Source organism: Lampris incognitus, chromosome 9 (genome assembly GCF_029633865.1).
Source record: "Lampris incognitus isolate fLamInc1 chromosome 9, fLamInc1.hap2, whole genome shotgun sequence".
In the NCBI taxonomy this organism is placed as follows: domain Eukaryota; kingdom Metazoa; phylum Chordata; class Actinopteri; order Lampriformes; family Lampridae; genus Lampris; species Lampris incognitus.
In genome coordinates, this window is record NC_079219.1 from 26,065,933 (window position 1) to 26,083,852 (window position 17,920).

Genomic DNA, 17,920 nt, shown 5'->3' on the forward strand with positions numbered 1-17,920 from the left:
CTAAAGCGGAAGTAAACAGCTTTCCAACTAAATCACAACATACTTTTAATGAAGTGGTTTCGTGGGAACAAATTGTTATTGAAAAATGGGAACAAATTGTTATTGACAAAGAGACTACTACTACTACTACTACTACTACTACTACTTTCAGCTGCTCCCGTCAGGGGGCGCCACAGCGGATCATCCGTTTCCATTTCTTCCTGTCTTCTGCATCTTCCCCCGTCACACCAGCCACCTGCATGTCCTCCCTCACCACATACACTACCGTTCAAAAGTTTGGGATCACCCAAACAATTTCGTGTTTTCCATGAAAAGTCACACTTATTCACCACCATATGTTGTGAAATGAATAGAAAATAGAGTCAAGACATTGACAAGGTTAGAAATAATGATTTGTATTTGAAATAAGATTTTTTTTACATCAAACTTTGCTTTCGTCAAAGAATCCTCCATTTGCAGCAATTACAGCATTGCAGACCTTTGGCATTCTAGCTGTTAATTTGTTGAGGTAATCTAGAGAAATTGCACCCCACGCTTCCAGAAGCAGCTCCCACAAGTTGGATTGGTTGGATGGGCACTTCTTTGAGCAGATTGAGTTTCTGGAGCATCACATTTGTGGGGTCAATTAAACGCTCAAAATGGCCAGAAAAAGAGAACTTTCATCTGAAACTCGACAGTCTATTCTTGTTCTTAGAAATGAAGGCTATTCCATGCGAGAAATTGCTAAGAAATTGAAGATTTCCTACACCGGTGTGTACTACTCCCTTCAGAGGACAGCACAAACAGGCTCTAACAGGTACTATTTAATGAAGATGCCAGTTGGGGACCTGTGAGGCGTCTGTTTCTCAAACTAGAGACTCTAATGTACTTATCTTCTTGCTCAGTTGTGCAACGCGGCCTCCCACTTCTTTTTCTACTCTGGTTAGAGCCTGTTTGTGCTGTCCTCTGAAGGGAGTAGTACACACCGGTGTAGGAAATCTTCAATTTCTTAGCAATTTCTCGCATGGAATAGCCTTCATTTCTAAGAACAAGAATAGACTGTCGAGTTTCAGATGAAAGTTCTCTTTTTCTGGCCATTTTGAGCATTTAATTGACCCCACAAATGTGATGCTCCAGAAACTCAATCTGCTCAAAGAAGTGCCCATCCAACCAATCCAACTTGTGGGAGCTGCTTCTGGTAGGGTGGGGTGCAATTTCTCCAGATTACCTCAACAAATTAACAGCTAGAATGCCAAAGGTCTGCAATGTTGTAATTGCTGCAAATGGAGGATTCTTTGACGAAAGCAAAGTTTGATGTAAAAAAAATCTTATTTCAAATACAAATCATTATTTCTAACCTTGTCAATGTCTTGACTCTATTTTCTATTCATTTCACAACATATGGTGGTGAATAAGTGTGACTTTTCATGGAAAACACAAAATTGTTTGGGTGATCCCAAACTTTTGAACGGTAGTGTACATAAACCTCCTCTTTGGCCTTCCTCTTTTCCTCTTCCTTGGCAGCTCCATATTCAGCAGTTATTGACAAAGAGAGCTTATCTTAATTGTCAATGTGTCAGTTTGTGCCCATCGCACCATACTTAATTTACTTGTGTATACCTTCAGGCTGATCTAATAACTAGGAAGTTGTTTCAGTTTTCAACTGAATGCCACAAAAAAAAATACACAAGTCCAATCGGTTTCACTTTCCTGGTAGCTGCTACTGCAGGTATGCAGGTATGACTGTATTGTGTGAACTTTGGGCATATCAGTGCCCGTGTGTGTGTGTGTGTGTGTGTGTGTGTGTGTGTGTGTGTGTGTGTGTGTGTGTGTGTGTGTGTGTGTGTGTGTGTGTGTGTGTGTGTGTAAGCCTATTCCACTTTGAGGCCAGAAGGAACGGCCTGTCGGGCAGCATCCCATCCTGACAAAGGAAAACTTTGGTTGGGCCCAGCGGATGGTTGTGGTCATGGCTGTCCCTTCTAGCCCAGCAACAGCAGCCAGTGGCCACAATCAGAAAGTAAATGGCCACACAACCCAATTGGGAGGGGGGTCTGTCTCACCCAGCCGCCCTGTTCAGGGAGGCAGAAAGGCTGGTGCATGTGCATGGATGGAGAGCTGAGATGGGCTGAATAAGTAAACAAAAGATACCAGGGCTGACTGGTGACACTCCAGGTTTAAGATGGAGAACGAGGGATGGACTAGGAAACTGAGGATCTAGAGCATTTTGCTTATCACGGCAGGCTGGCATCGCACCACGTCAAGAGTAGGTGGAGAAAAAGTCAAGAGGAAAAGAGATTAGGGCTACAGGTTGTTGCCTGATCACTGCTATCGGTCTTGCTAAAAATCAGGCACAGGCCTGGACCAATTGGGGTGATTGGGAAACAAAAGGCTGTGACATGAGGAGCGTCTATATGTCTGACCCCATGTAAACATGGAAAACAAAACTCTGGTAAATGGGGAATGGGTGGTTGGATGGACACAGGGATGACAGTCAGTCCGAGGGCTGCCATGCTGGTGGCATTCAGATGACATATGAAGAAGAAGTGGGGTGGAGTCACGGGGAGGCTCTCTCTCTCTTGGCAAGCCACCAACAGGGTCAAATAGTCTCTACACTACTACCACTAGCCCCGCCACTGCCACCATCCCCCCGCCCCCACCCCTCATCCCGACCTCTGAACTCGTCTCATCGTGTCTGTTTCCATGCACACCGGGAGAGAGGAAGCTGATGTCAATACACAAGAATGTGTAATCCCATTCCTTGTGGCCCCACATCCTCGGTGAGAAAACATTATCGTCCGTGAGGTCACAGCTGAGGAATCCCAGAGGCTTAGGCGGTGAAAATTATGACATATTTTAATTAAATCTTTCACTTTGTGAATTGGCAGTTGGAAATCCCATGTCGTGGCCTATTCTTTTTTTTCCTATCTCCCTGTTCTGTTCTATCACTTATCTTTTGGGAGGGGGTGGCGGGGGGTGGTGGTGATGGTGGGGGGGGGGGGCGTTCTCAATCTGTAGAAGCCTTTGAGGTGTCAGGTCAAAACACGTTAAGCCCTTTCACTTTCTTGTCGCAGCATGGCGAGGCCCAGATTTGAATTTGCAGGGCAATCAAAATAAAAGCGCAATTACGAATCAAGTGATCAAAACTGCCCGGCTTAAGAGGACTTTGAAGTGTTAATCCCAAGTAGTGAGTGAAAAGTTCCCAGAGACTGATCTGCGCCGGCTTGAAGGATGCCACAGTAACGTTGGGAGGCTGAGCTCTGTGACTACACAGGTGTGAAACACCACGACCGTGTTTCCTTGGCTTCACCATCAGACAGTTAAATCACTTGCATACAATCAAAGCCCATTTTTTTCCCCCTTTCTTTCAAAACTGGACGTAATTAATGGAGAACTTGAGAATCTTAATACTCTGTAGCGCCACAAAAAGAGTAGATGAAAAATGTTTATAACCCTCAGCGGAGCTCAGTTATGAATGGAATGGCCTTAAGTCCAACCTGGCCCATTCTGCATGCTCTCTCCAGACAGTGGTGTGTCTGTAAAAGTGTCCGTGTGTTTGTGTGTTTTTGTATTTGTGTGATTGAGTAAGTGAGAGAGATTGAGATACACAGAGTGCCAGAGAGAGAGAGAGAGAGAGAGAGAGAGAGAGAAAGAGAGAGAGAGAGAGGAAGAGGGAGAGAGAGCGTGCAAAGAGTGCCAGAGAGAGAGAGAGAGGGGGAGAGGGAAAGAGAGAAAGAGAGAGAAGTGAAAGCAAGCAGTGCCCTGTCAGGCCAGTAGATGTCCCTCCATGTTTATAGAGGGAGAGGTGGGCTGCTTACCTGACCCCAGTAGAAAGGTTAGTTTAACCTACTCTTGCTGTATCTGCCGTGTGTGTGCCATATGGAATATTAGGAACAAGGACGATTAAACATGTATGCATACATACACACACACACACACACACACACACACACACACACACACACACACACACACACACACACACACACAAACAAATTTAATTCAAATCCTAATATTTTCACCTGCCAAAGTCCCAGGTCATTTGTCTGGTCATCACTCCACAACAGGTAACTCATTCACATGCACACACACATAAACACACACACACACACACACACACACACACACACTAAAACGTGTCCCAAACACACACCCGCACACTAAAACATGCAAAGTGAAGAGGCCAACATACATTGATGTGGATGATTAGAACACACTGAGACATGTGCTTCGCATATCGTTCAATTCTGACACTACCAGCCTGACATTAATATCGAGAGCTTTTGAAATGTCTTCTTAACATTCATGCTGAGGGAGTATAAAATGAACCTCTTCCACACCAAAAAGCCGTTTCATCTCTGTCACTTATACCAGATGTATGAACTCGCTTAGCGCCTCTTTTGCACACAAATATTTAAAAGAATAAAGATGATTAAAAAGCGGCTCCATCACATCACATCGCTGGGCTAGCATTAGTGAAGCCATCTGCACGTTGTGTAGTGAAACAGCATCTAGTGATGTTTCTATTCGACATGGGGGACAGAGAGGGGAACTTCTCTTTCTCTCAAAGCAAATATCGTCTCTCCTACCCAAAGACACAAAAAGATGCAAACATACCGACTGACGAAATACGCATGAATACTGAGGTGTTGTACACGTGTAGTACTCAGGTGAAATACACCACAGATAAGCCTACACAGAAAGAAATTAAACATAAAAAATAATTTACTCATTAACCCATTAACACCACACACACATACATACTAGCATATACTGTACACACACACACACACACACACACACACACACACACACACACACACACACACACACACACACACAGTCACACTTCTGCAGCCACAGGCCTTTGCTCCCAATTCTTCTCATACTTGCTGAAACCGGAAAGCTTTCTCTGCCGTGACCAGCTGGTCCATTCAAGCATGTTAGTCATCTATGTTTCCAACCGCTGAATTTTTTACAGTGTTTCACAGAGTGCATTGTAATTCAGATGGAGAGGAACTAGCCGTCTAATCCTGACTGAGAGGTTGCTTTGGTTGGTGACACATAAATATTCCACGCAGTCCACCTATCGGGGGTCTCTTCACAACCGAAACATTGGCACCTAACTAAAAGAGATGGATTCAAACAAACAGTACACAGTCACAATGATTCATGGGTACACAAACACAGGACAATGCATTTTCCAGTTTGTTCATTCAAGAAAAAAAACAACTTCACACGGGAGAAAAATGTAATATTCCCTTTGAAAATGTTCTAGGAAGGACCGCATCCAATTAAAAGTCACGGCCTATTAATACGGCACTGAGTGGATCCAGACTAAATCCATTACTCTGGACTCTTTTTTTTTTAATCCACGTCTTCACACACTCTCTCTCTCACAATCCCACAAAGACCCACACACTCATTAATTCACTTTTGAAGACACACAAAAATGAAAATTCACTCTGTTCCAATGGCGTCACTTACTAAAAGCAGCTCACAGCAAAAGCAAAAGACAAAGGCACACATGCACACACACATCACACAACAGCAACACACAGCAGTAACCCAGCACAAGGAGCAATAAAAAAATTCAAAGAATTTGATGAGCTACTGTGTAGAATACAAGAGTCATATTCCGCTGATCATGTGAAAATGATGGTTTCTTGAAAAACCCCTAAAATTAAATGTGCAGTCTGGCAAAGCCAGATACGGTTACTGCTGGTGTAGCTAGTGTAATTTTGTAATAGTGTAATTTACTGTAATGTAGGTTGTAATTCTGCTCCTGCATCTAATTCAGTTTTATTTCATAAAAACCAAATAAATATATAGTACATCATATGTGCACACCCCGAAAAACCTTTATTACCCTCCGACACAGAAACACACATACACGCACGCACACACGCATGCACACACACATGCACGCACGCACGCAGGCACACACACACACACACACACAGTTCCTTTTCTCCGTCGATTACTTCCAGCATAACAAGATCTGGGGCCACTCAGGTTCCAAGAGCCGGTCCCCTCTTGTATATTTTTGTGATGGGATACTAATTCATTCTCAGGGGCTCCGCATAGCAGTAGCATGACACCGACTCTTACATCTGGCATTGGACACAGAACTGCAAGCTGTGCCAACTGGCAGTAAAGTTCCAGGCCAACAGGAAGGCAGGCAGCGAGTTAGACAGAGCTGTATCGTACGAGGCTGCCTGCTCCCCTCTGCCCACCACTCCCCCCTCCTCCATAATTTGCTGCCAGTGCTACAGAGGCTGATTTAACCCAGCGGGACCTGGGGCTTAATCCTATTCCATGACTGGGACAGAGCAGAGGTGAACTGTTGGGAAGTGGTGACATGAATGTAGAGGGGAAAAAGCATTAAAAGTAGAGGAAAGGGTGGACCTAAAAGGAGATGGATATGGTGGTGTGGGGGGTCTAAAGGGGGGTTTAACACGAGCGCTATAAAAAGCATTAGACTCTTAAGTGTGTGTGTGTGTGTCTGCGATTTTATGCATCTACACTGCATATGCATACCTGTATCTGTGTGGATGTGCACACCTGCATATGGTACATAAATTTAGATCAGTGCTTTCCGATCATGGTCCTCCCCCAGAACTCCTGGTTTTCTATTTTGTCAGGTAGTTGATTACAGTCACCTGTTGTGTCAGGTCTAAAAAAAACTGATGAGATGGCTGGAATACTACCTGGCAAAATGGAAGTAGGTACCTAAACCAGGATTGGAAACACTGGTCTGGTTATACTTGGTGTGCCACCCTGTATCAGGGACTGTCTGCGTGCCTGTGTTTGCTTGTCTTTTGAGGGGGGCATATGATTCCCTATGGAGAATGAATTAAAAGACACAGAGGACCATGCTTCATCCAACAGTTCTTTTTTGCTTCATCCTCATCTCCCCTATAGCCACTCTCCGGCACCCAGATGGAGGGGATCAGGCCTGACAACTAGCGTCTGTGTCGAGTTACACGCTACAGCTTTTGTTTGCGGAAAAGGCAGGAGGAGCGCACACCATGCTCAAAGTGACGTTCAATGTCCCGTTTAGGAACAACAACAGCATGCCGACAGGCAGAGCCGCCACACAGAGGAGGGCAATGTGAACGGAGCAATGAGACAAGAATGCTGTCTGTGAGGGGAAAAGTCAGAGCTTTCAGCATGTTTCGATGGTTCATTAACTACTTAAGAGTATTGTACCATGTTTGTAAATTTTGTCAGAAAATTGTGAATGCGGGTGGAACCAGGCTGACAGATCAATGCTGTGCACATTCCCGCATAATTCTAGCTTGACAAATCTGAGCACATTGTTCAAATCTTCCACCAAACGGCGCTGAGTGAAGCAACCCACTATTCTTTTCCACAAACATCTATAATAACACACTGTGCACTCAACAATGCAATATGTGCACTCAAATTTGATTCTTGAAAGGGTATTTAAAAGTATTCAGTCATAAGTATTAGGGCTGAAAGTCAAACTAACCCAAACTGATGGTTTTGATTGGAGTATAAGTTCACATAGTAGCACCATCATACCCAAAAAAGGCAGAGGAGAAAAGCTTATATGCGCGACAGTGACTTAACACTGACTTAAACGGACCCCACTTACCAGGTAGACTGGCTACGACTTCCTTGACATTCCCTTTGCTTTCGTCTCCATCGCCATCTTTGTGCCCGCCAATCTCTCCGTAGTAGAGGGCAATAACCAGCTCCAAGATGCGGATGAACATGGGCAGCTGCTGGTCAGTGATGGACAACTTCAGGCTCTCCACCATGGTCTGGATCTACATAAAAAAAGAAGCGAGAAACTGTTAGAAGTGCACTGGAGTACAAAATTTGGTTTCTCAAGCTATAGGATAAGACCTTAAATGGGCTGCAGGCTTCATGTGGCTTCCCCATATAACATGAATGGGAATATGTAAAAGATCAAGTCTGCCGGAGATACAGCGACCATAAACATCTCTCTTGGCTGCTAGTGGTTCTCCTTTGGCTGACGGGCGGATGTTTAGTGTTCCATGTGGGAGAAACAATTTCAACTCTAAATTGACGTGAATGTGCAGCTTAAAACATAAGCTCTAAATCATGGTTTGGATCTGAAAACATGTGCAGGAAAGGTGGTAAAATCTGGGGTTATGTGCAACAACAAAAAAACAGGATATGAATAAGTTAGCTACTAATGAAAATATCTAAACACACTTTATCTAAGTTAGATCCTTTTTCTTATTTCTTACACAAGATAAACAACATTTAATCTCAGCAAAGACTTTTTTTTAAATTTTTCCCCCTTTTTCTCCCCAATTGTATCCGGCCAATTGTCCCACTTTTCCGAGCCCCCTCTACCCCCTCCACCGATCCAGGGAGGGCTGCAGACTACCACATGCCTCCTCCGATTCATGTAGAGTCGCCAGCCGCTTCTTTTCACCTGACAGTGAGGAGTTTTGCCAGAGGGACATAGCGCATGGGAGGATCACGCTATTCCCCCCAGTATCCCCTCCCCACCGAACAGGCGCCCCCGACCGACCAGAGGAGACCCTAATGCAGACACCAGGACACATACCCACATCTGGCTTCCCACCTGCAGACACAGCCAATTGTGTCTGCAGGGACACCCGACCAAGCCAGAGGTAACACGGGGATTCGAACCTGCGATCCCCGTGGTGGTAGGCAACGGAATAGACCGCTACGCTAATTGGACGCCCCAGCAAAGACTTACAATAGTTTTCTTTGGATCTGAGAAGCGAGTAGTGAAAGTGTACTCTAAAAGGTCATGTAAGCACAGCAACACGGTCAGAGGCTCACCATTTAGACTGCGGTCTGAAGCTGCTCTTATTTGCCATTGCAACTGTATAATGTGCTTTAACCTGGAGGCAGCCGACAAAGTCGGCATACTGCCTTTGCTTTGATATCAAGCTGTGTACTATAGATGGGTCAAAGGCACAAAAAGTACTCACAGACCAAAAGCCTTAATTTACCACTGTCACGATATAAATGGGAGCGGGAGTCTTTGGTTTCCATGCAGAAAACCAGTCAAACTGATCGCAATCAGTAGGACTGAACCATACCCACAGCATGGTAGTAAAAAGAAGACAGATGCTGGAAACAAATCACCATGTACTTAATGTACACAAATGCAGTACATAGACATATAAACCACAGGCTAGAAAACCTCAACTAGACACCATAATGTCTAGGTTTTATCTCTCCACTGTGAAAGCACTTTAGCACTGTGGCTACATGGAAAGAAAAATTCCACCCCTGGCTAGGATACAGGCTTTCCAAGTTCATATAAGTTATCTTTCTAACTATGTAGCGGTAAGAAGGTTTTTACAAGTTCAAAATTACCTTTAATACAATTTAACACTTATCTTTATTTTAATGTTTAATCTAATTTTCATTGTTGTGATATTTGGATCATTTGGTCCACATTCATGAAGGTAAACACATTTCAAAACTAGCAATAAGAGAGCCAAGACTCTATTCTGTATCGTCTCTGAGAGGCACATTTCTGGAGCTGGTCCACTAATAATGATTAAGAAATGAACTGTTGACACTGTGACAATATCTGAGATGACTCAACGGGGAGAAGAGGGCCTATTGGTCAGAACAGTTAGCTCTGCACTGAAATAGACCTCATGGGACTGATGTTAAACAAACATTTAGCGAGTCCACAAACCGCTCACACATTTCTCATATGTGTGAAAAATGATCTTGTTCTGGGAGGTGTTCCTTCGTGGCACATTTCGGCTTATTTTTCTCAATTTTGGCGTCATTGAATATTTTTTGCATTATTAACCAATAATGAAATGGTTTAAAATCATAAGAACATATTGTGTACTTGGGTAAATTATTGTGGGTCACTCCATAAAGTGGAGTCCTGTATTTCAAAACAGACATCCTAAATTAACTGAGACATGGTCGAAAGGCCAGTCAAATCTCTTAAGAGACCAGTGAGTCAAAGCCAAATCCTTACGGAAAAGCAATGACTCATGACATTATCTGCAGCATTATCTAACATTTCGGACAAGGATATAAGATCTTCCCAGAACACACAGCCCTTTACCACAAAAAGTCTAAAATCAGTAGTGGTTCGGAGGGGAGGAATGAAATTAGGTTTTCTCCATTTGTAGATGTATGACCAGATAGGCCCCCCACTAACACAACTTTGCTGTGACACTTTTTGCCCTGCCGGCTTTTTTCTACCAGCATGTACAAGTCAATAAAAAGAGAGGCAAATAAGATTAAATTATGAACATTGCCACAGTAACATTCCTGTCATCATCCTGTCTTTTTAGCGATGATGCACTGCAGATGAAAGGTTGTGCGACTGTTTAGAGTTGCTCACTTTAATGACGGCCGGGATCTTGGAGTTGATGTTGTCATAGGTGAAGTGGAGTCGTGTTCTAAAGGAGCATTTGTAGAGCAGCGGGTCCTGGTAGAAGTCAATCTTCCCACTGGCGTTCCTCTTGTCTAAGCACACCGTGCAGTCAGCGAAGTTTATCACTTTCCTCAGGACAAGCTCCGGAGCTGGGGGGTCGGGTGGTAGAAGAGATGGATTACCTCAAATAATATATTATACAAATGCTTTGCACATACAAACAGTCTTTTGGAACTAAACTATTTAGCTACACGAGCAAGCACATTAGCAAACACCCTCACTCACACACACACACACACACACACACACACACACACACACACACACACACACACACACACACACACACACACACAGGCAAGCATGTACGCACACAAGTGCAAGTGTGCACACAGACAAACCAAAACTACATTCATACAAAAACACATATATATAGTGCACAAATACACACGTATGCAGATAACACACACACACACACACACACACACACACACACACACACACACACACACACACACACACACACACACACACACACACACACACACACACACACACACACACACACAGAGCCTGGCAGTAAATCTCCATTATCTCTAAGTCTCCTTCAAACATAGGAAGCAGGGGAAGACACACTGCAGATACCGCAGGGCTCTTATGCAGTGTGGCATTTACAAGAGGGCCAACTAAGTGGACTGTGTGTGTGTGTGTGTGTGTGTGTGTGTGTGTGTGTGTGTGTGTGCGCGCACACTGTGGAAGCTATCAGGTGCAATAATTTAAATTGATGTCCCTCAATTGTCCCATCTTTTCTTCCTGAACAATGGCCACAAAAAGCACCTGTAACTGTCAGTGTAACAAACGGAAACTTCAGGAAGTAGTCAGCCAGCTTAGTGCAACAGTTTATATCAATAGAATGAAGAAAAAGTGTTTTTTTTTCATTTATGAGTCCAGTTCAAGTTTACAAAACAAGTTCACCACTTGTTTTCAGCATTTCCTATACCAGTGCAGTAGCCAGTTAATCCCAGCAGCAAGAAATGCAGGTGTTCATTGCTCACCAGCAATGTCCATGAAGGCCCTCTCCCAAATGTCATCCACCGTGTAGCACTCAGCCGAGGTGATGTTGACTGACAGCACAATGTCATCCTCCACGTACTTCAGGATCAGGTTGTTCACCACGATGTTCACGTTGTTCACCACGCGCCGGATCAGGCTCTGGACGTAGCCTGAACACACACACACACACACACACACACACACACACACACCGAAAAAAGAAACACACATGTAAGGGCAAACTCACCAGCGATAAAACAACACATAGTGAGATGAACACACACACATGCAGGGGAAAGGAGAACATATATTAGAGAACACATGACATTTAGTTTAGTGTTGATACGCAGTTTAAAAAAAAAAAGGAGTGGAATCCAGAGCTGCATTCCCTGAAAGCCAAAGCGCAGTACCGCTGACCCCTGCCATCCTCACGGACTCATAAATTAGCAGCAGGGCCTGACATGTTATTTTTTGACACGGTCTGTCCCTCGGATATAAGTAGTGAAAAGAGCTAAATATCCATAGGACAACATTTTTGCTCGTCGGCCTGCCTGAGCCACGCTACAAATCTTGGGCAAATTTATGGATCTCCGAAGGGCTCTCCTCTTCTCTTAGATGTGGAGTCCTGTGTAACCCCAAACGACACACAGGCTGCCTCAAAAATACACCCCCCCACACACACACACACACCCTCCCACCCAGCCACCCACAACCCCAAACTACCACGGTGCCAGCATTCTCTTTTAAATGTATGCTAGCTCCATGGCATGTGCATGCATGCACACACACACACACACACACACACACACACACACACACACACACACACACACACACACACACACACACAACACAGCACTTCTCAGATATTCAGACGAGATGGGAGGGAGAGTTATAGTCGGCACAATGAAACTTTGGCCTTCGGTATGCCAGGATTCCCAGTGAGTTATCTCTGCTTGTAAACCACTGACGGCGAGAGAAAACAATCAAACGGGCAACTTCAGTTACAAACATTTTGAAAATGCTTGCGTGTGTGTGTGTAAATTGATAGTGGGATTACTCAATTGACAGGTTTCTTTCAATTTATCTCATCTGAGATGCAATAGGGAAACTTTTCATTGGAATTTCAAAACATTTGCAAAATGGAATGACAGGACGACTTGCGTAATACAGAAAATGAGATAAAAATAAGGGGTGAGAAGGAAAGATTTTTTTCGCCGATTGAGAGAGCGGGTTGAGGAAAATCAATTCTGTGATGACGCAGCGAGAGAGTAATAGAGGAAGAGCTTTTCTGGTGATGATGAGAGGGGAGGGGGAGGGAGAAGGAGATGGTTACAGAGAGAAAGTGGGAGAGAATGAGCAGTCCCACAGATTAGGTTTCAGCAGAGCCGGGGGACCTATCCTACAGCATTACCAGTACCTCCTAATGGTCTCAGTGACACCCAGAAACAGAAGCTTCGCAGGAAAAACATACATGGTAAGGTCATTACTCAACAAAGTAAGAAAGAACTTAAAATATTACAGACAGGGGAGTTTCAACCATAAAATATGAAAATATACAGCAATAAATCCTCCTAACCACAGGACCAATGGCATTATTCATTCCTCCCATGTACTGTTAAACATAGTGACTCTGAGTTAAAACATATAAACCTTTAATGCTTTTTCCTTATTTTCCAAACCAAATGTTTGTCTTCCTGTATCTAAATGTCTGGCCTCGGGCATAACAGAACCGATAATTAGTCAGAAGTAAATGGTCCTCTTGATGAGAATATTTATATGAATCGCTTAGCTGTTCTGCCATTTGTCATTTGTACACAACCCAATTTCAAATTAGCATAATCCCGATTGACCGAATTCTCCTTAGTTTGCTGCCTAACTAAATAAAGTGTCAGGAAGAGGATGACATAACGTAAACTCAGCTCATAAACGCAATTTGTGTTCACATGTGTGCGTGCCTTGTGTGTGTGCCTGTTTGCTTGTATGCGTGCTTGGATAAGCATGGGTACGTGCCTGCCTGTTTGCATGCTTGTGTGTGTGTGTGTGTGTGTGTGTGTGTGTGTGTGTGTGTGTGTGTGTGGCTCTGGGCTCAGTCAGAAAGTTGGTGTCGCACCTGCAGGCTGGGCAGTAAAATCAGTTTGTTACCCCCTGCTATTCCCCTCTCTGGATCTAATTTACCCATGTCAAGGCCCTCTCTCGCCAGCTCCCCGACTCTAGCTATAGGCTCAACTCACACCCGGTCCAGGGCCCCCGTCTGTCTCTCTGCGAGCCATCGGCCCGCTCAGAACTTCTGTAAACAATTGACACAGCCAGCACCTGTGCTGCGGCCCACAGGGAAGGAACCCACTTAAAACTGTTCAACCATAAAATGACTGGAAAAACTAACTCCTTTATGTGATCTCAGCACAGGCCAAGTACTCTCTTCTGTGCAATACAGGAAAGAAACACTATACTGTCCATGTTCACCCTTTTTCCTGTACATGGAAAGTATTAGCAGCTATTAGACGTGCCAGTTATTAGCCAGTGAGAAAAAGACTGACATGTCCATCAGACAATAAATATACTGTATGTTGGTTCTGGGGTGTTGTTTTAAAATGTAAGTATTACAGCCAGAGATGTAGCCTCCACCTTATTAAAAAAGAATGCATGGCTACTGTGGGACAATAGCACCTTTTTAAGGGTGGAGCAGAATTTCCAGAATCTTATAAATCCCTGTTTACATCACCTAAGGATGTTTTATTTGTCTTCGAGGAGCAAAGTGATACAATGTCCGGGTTTTCCAGATGGCCAAACATGAGCTATTCATCACATTAAAATACCGAACACAGCCGAACTGTTGAAGTAGCGCAGTCCTCTAGGTCCTTTCTCCACTTTCTCCCGACTAAGTTAATTGCAGATTAGAGGTTCACAATGAGGTCCCGTTTTCTCTTTCTCAACTCTAAGAGAGCTCCAGTTCCGACACCATCGGCCAAGCCTGCCAAGGCTGGAACAAAAGACCATTCGTTCTAACAGAAAACTTGCTTTGCACATGAATGGCACCGAGGGAGATGCCGGCGCATGTATTCCAAAGTACCATTTCAATAATATTGCTATGCATTAGAGTAACATGCTCAGATTTTCTTACTTTGTGTGAAGCTCAGTTAAAAGACTGGTGAAATACATCAGATTATTAAACTACCATGTTGGCAGATGTGAATGTCCTGCAACTTCTCTAGAATGTTATTTACTATTGCACAAGTATTATCTTAATGTCCACATCTGATTTAGCCTTGGGCCTCCCGTGGTAAAACTCCATGCATAGAGCCTAAACAAGCACGGTACAGCAAGTCTCCAGTACAATGTAGAGAAAGCACCAACCTCTACCAGTATGGGATATTCTCCATTCATATAAGTAGCATTTCCCAGTAATACCAGAACAGCTGCTGTATTTAATTTCTAAGCAGAACTCCCAGTACCAGGACAGCGGTAGCACTGGACAAGGGATTTATCACAGAAGCCTGTTTGCTTTTCAAGCCATGAAAATCTCATTCTCCCCCATCACACGCATACTTACATAAACATGCATGTATGCACAATTCTTGCACACACACACTTAGAAAAATACAAGGACACACAGACACAAAAGGCACAAACATACACACCAACAGATACACATACACTGCACGTGTGCACACGCACGCACGCACACATACACACACACACACACACACACACACACACACACACACACACACACACACACACCAGTAAAAGCACACAGGAGTGAACACGCACACATGGACATTTTACCTCTGCTTTAATGTGCATGCTGTGCTCCTGTGGCTGGGTGGGAATCTACAATGCTTTCCAGACAGCAGCTGTTGAACTAAATAAAGTACAACTGGGTCTGAGCATCATTATCCAACAAACAGGAATGCTGAGGACTTGCATTTGCTCCCCAGGTTATGCGATGCAGTATTAGTTTACTGCTCAATGGGGAGAAACACAGGAACACGGTCCTCCAATGCTCTAATACTCCCCAGGGCCAAGGCCGAGATCCACAGCCTTAGTAGATAACTGCACAACCCTGCTGTAGTTGCGTTATGTACGGCTGGGGCAGGTCATGCAAATCAATCTGAGGCTTAATGACACATAACAGGAATAAATGCTTCAGTCATATGTTCTGAAAACCCGAGTTGCCATATGGATCAAGAATGGCTTTGGCCAGTCCAGTAACAGCAGATGGGATATGTCTCCCATCACAGCATGTGTGCAAGATTACTTAATCTCAAGAAAATTCCATATTTAAAAGACATTTCACACTAAATGTCCTACTGTATATGCACAAGTGAAAAATGTGGAGTTTTCCACATCTGGTTTAAAAGTGAGGAGTATGTGGATTGAGATTTCTTATTCTGCATAGGCCCAGTTTTGTAAGTGGTAATATTGATCTGGATGTAGCTTTAGTACATTCAATTCAAAGACTGCAAGTCCAAGATACACGCGATACCTTTAGTGAATCTGTGGGTTGGCCTATGTAGACAAATCATCTAGGTCCCTGGATAAGACAAAAATCTCATATCGTAGAATTGATATCAAGCCTGTTGCACATTTTTTGCATTTCACTCTTAACATTGCATCCATTCACCAAAATATTTGGCGAAAGAGCTAGTTAAGGTATGTAGGGGAGGGGATAGCAATACTTTGCTCCTCCAAACAGAGAAATTTTGGATCGCTGCCTAAATACTGGGGTAAAGGTCATAAATTGCTTGTTTAGTGAGAGACCTTTGTTCTAGACCCTTTAATTTGTCCTGAGCAATGCACAGTATGCACATTTAGACAGAGGTGACATGTCCATCTTTTTCTCTGAATGAAACACAACCACTTTGATAAACTGATCATATGTTTGCATCCTCCTCTAGAATTTACCTCAAGACTGTTCATGACAGCTCATCATATGCTGTACCACATCCACATTTTCCTCTGATCTCATGTCTTTGGATATTAGATTTGATGTGTTTACTGACCCATTTGAATATAAAATAAACTCTCCTTTGACATTTTAGGTGATGATGAGTTGAGAGCAGCTTTTGCATTCCAGTAAGTTTCAGACTTTGAACACGGTGTCAGTAAAGATCTTTGGCATCATCACAACCTTTTCCGATCAGGCTTAATTCAGTTCACCTGCTCCCAATGGTTGTTAGGTGTAGGTATACTTATTTTTCTCATCTTGATGATGATCCTCGGTGGATCAAAATGTTGATCCTGTTTATAAACTCTGTAAGGCTCCTAAACAACTAGTGTGCAGCCCTTAATTTTTTTTTTTTTTTTGCACCTGCAGGGCCAGACTTGAAATCCTGATTTAACCTTCTTACCCATCCATCCATTAGCCAAACCGCTTATCCTGCTCTCAGGGTCACGGGGATGCTGGAGCTTATCCCAGCGGTCATTGGGCAGCAGGCCGGGAGACATCATGGACAGGCCGGCAGTCCATCACAGGGCCCACACACACACACACACACACATATACATTTACACCTAGGGACAATTTTAGTATGGCCGATTCATCTGACCTACATGTCTTTGGACTGTGAGAGGAAACCGGAGCACCCGGAGGAAACCCACGCAGACACGGGGAGAACATGCAAACTCCACACAGAGGATGACCCAGGATGACCCCCAAGGTTGGACTACCCCAGGGCTCGAACCCAGGACCTTCTTCCTGTGAGGCGACCGCGCTAACCACTGTGCCACCATGCCACCCCAAATTGTGTTCTATCAAGTACTATTGAAGCCAGAGTATTAATGTCTTTAACTGCATTTAATCCCTTCAATAGCTGAGTCCATCTCCATCTGAGTACATCTACTAGTCAGCATTTATTTCAGTGCAGTGAAAGTCAACTTACCGCATCACACTGAAAACGCAGCCGCCTTTTTCTTCTTTTTTTTTTCTTCCTCAATTTATTGCCGCCGGATAACTTGCGCTTTCAACTGTGCTGATTTGGGGGAAAATCCCAGGAAATGGTCTTTAGAAAAGCAAAAACTAAAACATGGCCATGGCCTCATTCTTACATGAACCGTCAGCCGAAAAAACATTCAGTTTGACTTCGAACTAAGGACTTAGGGGAGATCTGGTCTCATGTCTCCAGTCTAAAAACAATCCAAAGCTACGGCATCCTTTTGAAAATAGTCAGAGGTCGGGCTGGGCGATATGATGATATGTATCGTGTGACGATAGAAAACGTCTATCGTTTCATATCAAGCTCTATCGTTTATTTTGTTGTGTCACGAATCAAACTCTTTACGGCGATATTTTCCATCATTTGGATGACCCTTTCGGCTCCTTCTTGCCCTACAAACGCAACTATATCAGATGTCAAACGTAACAACAAAAAAATATCAGTAGTCTGAATACGGCTTATGCAGGAACGTACTGGAACACAGAAATGTGTTTCTCACAAACGGTGGCCGCTAGTCCCCCACAAGCAGCAGTAAACATAATCACTCACAGAATCGCCCAAGGTG

General features: G+C 43.8%; 1 protein-coding gene across 1 annotated transcript in view; it reads right to left on the bottom strand.

The window, feature by feature from the left end:
• Positions 1-17,920, bottom strand: part of LOC130117622 (intermembrane lipid transfer protein VPS13B-like) — a 457,273-nt gene that overhangs the window by 411,824 nt on the left and 27,529 nt on the right. Inside the window, exons 5-7 of the mRNA XM_056285747.1 lie at positions 11,419-11,586; positions 10,331-10,512; positions 7,598-7,772 (exon numbers count right to left, since the gene is read on the bottom strand). Of these exons, the coding sequence (XP_056141722.1) occupies positions 7,598-7,772; positions 10,331-10,512; positions 11,419-11,586 (525 nt within the window). The remainder of the gene's footprint in view (positions 1-7,597; positions 7,773-10,330; positions 10,513-11,418; positions 11,587-17,920) is intronic.